Source organism: Lampetra fluviatilis, chromosome 21 (genome assembly GCF_964198595.1).
Source record: "Lampetra fluviatilis chromosome 21, kcLamFluv1.1, whole genome shotgun sequence".
Classification (NCBI taxonomy): Eukaryota; Metazoa; Chordata; class Hyperoartia; order Petromyzontiformes; family Petromyzontidae; genus Lampetra; species Lampetra fluviatilis.
In genome coordinates, this window is record NC_136295.1 from 10,841,223 (window position 1) to 10,849,002 (window position 7,780).

General features: G+C 47.6%; 1 protein-coding gene across 1 annotated transcript in view; it reads right to left on the bottom strand.

Moving 5' to 3' along the window:
* LOC144938222 (sodium channel protein type 4 subunit alpha-like) overlaps window positions 1–6,726 on the bottom strand; it is a 63,184-nt gene extending 56,458 nt beyond the window's left edge. Inside the window, exons 1-2 of the mRNA XM_078866038.1 lie at window positions 6,253–6,726; window positions 5,461–5,579 (exon numbers count right to left, since the gene is read on the bottom strand). Coding sequence (XP_078722164.1) covers window positions 5,461–5,579; window positions 6,253–6,552 — 419 coding nt within the window. The 5' untranslated portion in view covers window positions 6,553–6,726. The remainder of the gene's footprint in view (window positions 1–5,460; window positions 5,580–6,252) is intronic.
* Between the last annotated feature and the right edge of the window lie 1,054 nt (window positions 6,727–7,780).

Genomic DNA, 7,780 nt, shown 5'->3' on the forward strand with positions numbered 1-7,780 from the left:
TGTGCTGGTGAACAGCACTTGCCCCAAACAAAAGGATGTTAAGGCTATAGGGGGCAGTTCCCAGCACCATATCTGGTGGTTACTCCACAACTCGTGTTAGCGGCAGTGGCCGGGAACAGAACTGAAATGAAAAGTCAGGCAGGCGCTTCGAATGCAAGGGTCGCATCAGTGGCCAATCGCATTGATCTCTCATCCTGACGATAGCCAATAACATTGATTTGTCATCCTGACTCTATGAGGTGTCAGTGGCCAATCGCATTGATTTATAATCCTGATTATAACCAATCACATTGATTTATTATCCTGCCTCTTAGCCAATTACATTGAGCTCTCACCCTGCCTCCAGAGGCATCAGTAGCCAATGACATTGATCTCTCTCACACTGCCGATAACCAATCATATTGATCTCTCACTGCCTATAGCCAGCAAATTGATCGATTGCATTGCCTAAAGAGGCATCGGTAGTCAATAACAAAGATCTTGCGTGAATGACACAGTGAAGGGAAACCGAAGAAACAGAAACGCAAGACGTGGGGACTTATTTCACCGTCTGGGTATGTCGGTCATCATTCGAAACCAACTAAAGACCATGGGGGGGGGGGGGGGGCTGTCTTGGGGTGAAGCAGAGGAAACTGCTGAAGACCGTCCGGCGTTGTGGGCTTGTTGCGGCCTTGCGCCCCAGAGGGAGCGAAGAGGAGTCGGATAAGCTGGGTCTGTCGGTGGCTTGAGAAAGCCTTCATTTAGCAGTGGATTGAACATGGCTTTTGATAGCGGTGTTATGTTTTTGGGTAGCATCTTCCTGTAGGCGATGCAGGTCAACCTAACTACTATTTCAGATTGCATTTGAACGTTTTAAGGGAGGATAATCATGACCACAGAATCGGAATATTTTATATTGAAGGAATCCGATGATATATAAAGCTCTTTTTTCACAAGATGTCCAATTAATGTACAGGAGGACTTGGGGTTTCTTTTTATTAAAGAAAGGAGCCTTTAAAGCAGGGGTGGGGAACCTTTTTTCTGCCAAGGGCCATTTGGATATTTCTAACATCATTCGCGGGCCATATAAATGTATCATCTTAAAAATGTGCCTGTTATATTTGGTTAAACATTTAATTAACTCGCCCCTAATGCGATGGCTGTAACTGCTTCTCTTTGTCGAGGCGTGTGATGTTCGCTGGTGTTGACGATGTTGCTGCTACTCGCAACTGCTTTTCCAGGTTTGCTCCTAGATTCATTGAATTTCGAGTCCATGTCTGCGGTTGCCTTGGCAGGGCCACACCAAATGATTTCGCGGGCCTTGTACGGCCCGCGGGCCGGACGTTCCCCACCCCTGTGTTAAAGAAATAAAATTCTGACTGATTGACGGAAACTTTGGCCAACAAAACCCCTTCCGCGTTCCTCGAAGGCGCATTCTGCCATTCTCTCACCTCGCCCACGGTCGCCTCCACCAAGTGAACTGCTGCCCCCTCCCCCCCCCCCCCCCGAGAGACACGTGGCGTGGCCACCACTCGCTCCTGCCTCACCCAGTAGGGGGCCAGCCATGGAGTAGGCACGCACAAGTCTGTCAAAACTTGACCCCTCTCTCCCCTCCCTGTACGCACACGGACTTTTTACACCCCCCCCCACCCCACCTGCGTACGTACGCCTAACGCACCCCCCCCCGCCCCCCGAATCCTAAAGAACGGCCGATATTTCATCCACGCAGAAACGATCAAGGATTAATAATATTAAGGGGCCGTCCATAAATGACGTCACGCGATTTTGGACGATTTTTACCCCCCCCCCTCGTCACACGGCGTCCGACAAAAAGTCAGACCCCCCTCAAATATGACGTCACAAAGCTCTGCCCCCGCCACCCCCAAAAAAATAAAACATGCTTCAAATCGCTTTAAACTATTGTCATTGTAGTGCGTATTTAATGTGGCGCTGCACTCTGATGTTGTAGGAGAAAACATTTATTAAGAAGATGTGACGTCACATTTCTCAACCCCCGCCCCCCCCCCTTGTTACACATCGTCACAAATGTCTGACCCCTCCCCCCCACCTAGGTGCGTGACGTCATTTATGGACGGCCCTTAAATGTCCAAATGATGGTGCCACTTTGTAGAGCTACCGATCATTTGTGATAGCCAGGTCGCTCAGAGGGCTTTGACTGGTAGGAAAGATGGGGATGGTTTAGTTAATATTTGGATGTTTGGGTTATTTACCTTGCACTTTGCACTCCTATCACGTGTTTTTGTATTTTCGTTGACGTAACGTTCTTACCCCGTGACCCGACTGGACATCTGTGGAAAAGAGCTTTATAGCTCATCGGATTTTTTCAGTCTATATTAATATTCTGATTGTGGCACTCCTTCAGCTGATAACATCGTTACCATACCACTGATAATGTTGTTACTACACCAATGATAATGTAGCTACTACACCACTGATAATGTAGCTACTACACTACTGGTAATGTAGTTACTACGCCACTGATAATGTAGCTACTACACTACTGGTAATGTAGTCACTACGCCACTGATAATGTAGTCACTACGCCACTGATAATGTAGTTACTACGTCACTGATAATGTAGTTACTACGCCACTGATAATGTAGTCACTATACCACTGATAATGTAGTTACTAGGTCACTGATAATGTAGTTACTACACCACTGATAATGTAGTTACTACACCACTGATAATGTCGTCACTACGCCACTGATAATGTAGCTACTACACCACTGATAATGTAGTTACTACACCACTGATAATGTAGTTACTACACCACTGATAATGTAGTCACTATACACCACTGATAATGTAGTTACTACACCACTGATAATGTAGTTACTACACCACTGATAATGTAGTCACTATACACCACTGATAATGTAGCTACTACACCACTGATAATGTCGCTACCACACCACTGATAATGTAGTCACTACACCACTGATAATGTAGTCACTACACCCAGTGGCGGCTCCTGCAAAATCTCTCAGGGGGGGCAAATGTCTGGATGATTTATAAGGATAAGGTCCACCCATGCAAAGGATAAATTAGCAGCTTAAGCATGTAAAGGCAACTTCACTTCTTTAATATTAATGAAAAATAAAGTGACTCTTACAATACATCTTGTTTGTTTCTATACTCACTATTAATACAATCCACTCAAGTTTCTTTTATTAAAGATTCCACTAGGTGGCGACAAATTATATTGTTGGATGAAACGTGCTTACGTATGATGACGTAAGCACGTTAGTGCGAGCCCTCCCGGAAGCCATAGAGAATGCATTGCAGCGCCCCCCGTTCGAAAAAAAACATCTTTGAATGTAAGTCTATGGGACCACTCTGGGCGATTCTCAGCCGGAGTGAAATCGCCCAAAAAGAGGCGGTACTCCACAGAACGTGACATGACGCTGATTGGACTATATCCAGAGGCACAGTGACGGCTAGCGTGACTCTGTGGTTGAATGACATTGGTGGTGCGTCGCCCAATCGCCCTAATGAAGAAACCGCCCCTGACTACACCACTGATAATGTAGTTACTCCACCACTGATAATGTAGTTACTACGCCACTGATAATGTAGTCACTACACCACTGATAATGTAGTCACTACACCACTGATAATGTAGTCACTACACCACTGATAATGTCGTTACTAAACCACTGATAATGTCGTTATTACGCCATTGATAATGTAGTTACTACGTCACTGATGTGGTCACTACACCACTGATAATGTAGTTACTACACCACTGATAATGTAGTCACTACACCACTGATAATGTAGTCACTACACCACTGATAATGTAGTCACTACACCACTGATCATGTCGTTACTACACCACTGATCATGTCGTCACTACACCACTGATAATGTAGTTATTACACCACTGATAATGTAGTTACTACGCCACTGATAATGTAGTCACTACACCACTGATCATGTCGTTACTACACCACTGATAATGTTGCTACTACACCACTGATAATGTAGTTTCTACACCACTGATAATGTAGTTTCTACACCACTGATAATGTAGTCACTACACCACTGATAATGTAGTTATTACACCACTGATAATGTAGTTACTACGCCACTGATAATGTAGTCACTACACCACTGATCATGTCGTTACTACACCACTGATAATGTTGCTACTACACCACTGATAATGTAGTTTCTACACCACTGATAATGTAGTTTCTACACCACTGATAATGTAGTCACTACACCACTGATAATGTAGTCACTACACCACTGATAATGTAGTCACTACACCACTGATAATGTCGTTACTACACCACTGATCATGTCGTTACTACACCACTGATAATGTAGCTACTACACCACTGATAATGTCGCTACCACACCACTGATAATGTAGTTACTACACCACTGATAATGTAGTTATTACACCACTGATAATGTAGTTTCTACACCACTGATCATGTCGTTACTACACCATTGATAATGTAGTCACTACACCACTGATAATGCCGTTACTACACCACTGATCATGTCGTTACTACACCACTGATCATGTCGTTACTACACCACTGATAATGTAGCTATTACACCACTGATAATGTAGTTACTACACCACTGATAATGTAGTTACTACACCACTGATAATGTAGTTTCTACACCACTGATCATGTCGTTACTACACCACTAATAATGTCGCTCCTACGACGCTGGCCTCACCAGAAGCTGTTGAATGGATCGCTCACCTCGACACCGAACTACGACTGCTTCCGCAGCCATACGAAGAAAAAGACGAGGACCCCCCCTGCCCACCACTCTTCACCCTCTATTCTGCCACCTCTGTCCTCATTTAGGGGCCGTGCATAAATGACGTCACACGATTTTGGACGATTTTTGACCCCCTATCCCTCGTCACACGGCGTCACAAAAAGTCAGACCCCCCCCCCCAAAACCATATTTCCATTTTGAAAATAAAACATGCTTCAAATCGCTTTGAGAAAACATGTATTAAAAAGTCTATTTAATTAAGTAGAACGTGTTGTCTATATTTATTTAAAGTTGCGCATTTTGATGTGACGTCACATTTCTCAAACACACCCCCCCCCCCTCGTCACACATCGTCACAAATGTCTGACCCCCCCCCCTAGGTGCGTGACGTCATTTATGGACGGCCCCTTACACTCTTTGAAAACCACTCAAGTTTAAGCGCCAATGTAATTTTAAAACATAATTGCAACCTCGCTTACATTCGCTTTTGTTTTTAAATCTGTAATTTTAGAATGCTTTGATCAGAATCAGAATCGTTATTCACCCTGTAGAAATCCTAAGAAGCTCTTTTTGACAGAAATTACGTTTTGTCTGCGGGCCGAGTCGCCCCCTTTGAAAGAGAGCTTCCTTAGCCCTTACGGCCTTTACTCCGGCGGAAAATGAAGTTCCCATCCCAAACCTGTAATTCCTCGGCAACTCCAAAAGGATATGTGTGGGTGAGGACCCTGATGGCACCTCGCCTCATTAAGTTGAAGGGGCTGATCATGTAGAGCGCCGGGGTGGCGCTGAATCGGAAGATCGCCTTGCCTTTGTTGACGACGATGAACGTCTGTGACACACGGGGGGAAGGGGGGTCAGGGGTCGGAGGTTACATTTCTCGAAGTGTTCTTTTTTTTGTGGACAATCAATCGTGGAGGAGGTGGGGGGGGGTTCTATTATTTATTTGCATCGTCCGGTAACCGCAAGAAGAAAACCAGTTAGTAAAAAATATATAGTGGTTACCGGTTTCACCACGCGTATACAGGGACCCATCTATTTATGAACATTCGACCTACGAACTTTCAGAGATACGAACAAACGAGTTCATATGGTCCAGTCGCCTGTTCGGACTGAGAGTCGTAAGCTCAACCGCCGCGCAATAGATGACGGTAGTGGCATCAACATCTGCAGAACGTGAAGAGCCAGTGGAATCTACAGGAGATAATACAACGTTTAAAGCCATTCCCCGCGTTTAGTGTGCACGGTGTCCAACGTGTTTGGAATCGACAAAAGCAAAGTTGGACTTACGAACAAATCGACTTACGAACAGACCTCTGGAACAAAACTCGTTCTTGAGTAGAGGAATCCCTGGACAAGCAATGTTATGGCATGAACACAACGGGTGCACCTCTGGCGGTATATTGATTCAAATGTTTAAGCCAGCCGGAATAATCCATTGACCACCTTGAGGCGCCAGCGTTGGCGCCGGCGTGTATGGGGTGGGGTGGGGGTAGTTGGTTTACCTTCTGCGAGCTGTAGAACGGGTCCAGGTCCACGAGGGGGGTGCCGACCATTTCCGGAGGGATGTCGCCGTAGATCATGGGCAGGCCCTTGCCGGCCTCCAGGTCGCTCTTGGGCTTCGGCTTCTTGTCGTCGTCCTCCTCTTCGGTGCCCCCGTCGCTGCCGACCTTCTCGGCTCGCTGCTTCTCCTCGGCGATCCTCCTCTCGATCTCCTCCAGCACCTCCGGAGTGAACTTCTTGAAGCTGTGCGGTCCAGGTGGTGCCGCGCCACCGAAAGGGCTCTTTGCAGCTTGTGGGGCCATATCTGCATTCTGCAGTGATGAACCCCCCGCCCCCCTCCACTCACGCACCTAGCCTGGCACGGTGTCCCTCCAATGCTCGGCGGGTGAAGATTGTCGATTGTTTTTTCGTCGTCGGCGGTTGCGGTGTCGTGTGCTCGTCTGTTGAAGTTCTTCCACGACCGCGCTAATCGGAGGTGCCACTGTTGCCGCTTGTGCTGTAGGCGCGACTAGGTATGCTGCGAGTGGGCCATGTGTGTGTGTCAGAAGCGTGTACTGCGTGTGCCGTGGGTGTAATTAATGTGGAGTTAATATGGGCAGCGTGGAAGAGTAGGCCAAGTGCCCTGTCGAGACGATGCTCTGCGGAGCTCCCTCGAGAGTGGAGGCCCCTGCCGCCAGCAGTGCCGTGAGCAAGCAATTGCAGGGGCAGCGCCTTTAGCTTTTATCGTGAATGTACAGTACATGTAAATGTGTGCAATGCAATATTGTAACATATATGTGTGCGCGTGTGTATATATATATCTCGTGTATATATAATTAATGACCTATATGATAAATTTATGAACGTCGAGAAATGTGCGTGCGCATGCAATGCGATGTATATGCGCAGGCGTTACGCTCGCAACGGCGTTTGCAACATCACCCGCGCGCGTTATGTCCAGCCCGAGGTTAATCGGCGACTTGCCCGCCCAGCGCTTGGCACAGATGTCGTAGGTCGCGGCCCCGAGAGGGATGATCGTTGTTGGCTTGGTCACCCACGGCGAGCGGCGCGGGAGGACGCTTCTCGCCCCTGCGTGAACAATCGGCAGCGCGAGAAGGAGCGGCGGCGCAGTAGTTAGCGCACTGAGCTGTTGATGCACAGGGGTGTGGTGCGGGTTGGCGAGCGCCACGTCACGGCCGCCTTTGTCTCCCCAGTGCCGATTTTTATTTTTATTTTTATTTTCCCCCCCACCGCACCAGTTGGGTATAGGGCACTCAATTTGGAAGGTTGTTGAGTCGACCTCGGCGAGCCCAAGGGACCGGTTCGGATATCACTCGCCGCTGATGTGAGCCGTGTCTGGGAATCGAACCGATTGCAGGTGTGGGCAGGGACCGCAGCTTAACCAGTGCATTGCGTAACCATCAGCAACGGGGAGACAAAGGTGGTCTTAGGGTAAGTTGCTGTTTGCGAGCACCTATTAAGGCCGGCACGACACGCGAGGCGGTGATGTGAACAGCACCGCGCTCGGCCGCCTTTGTCTCCCCAGTGCTG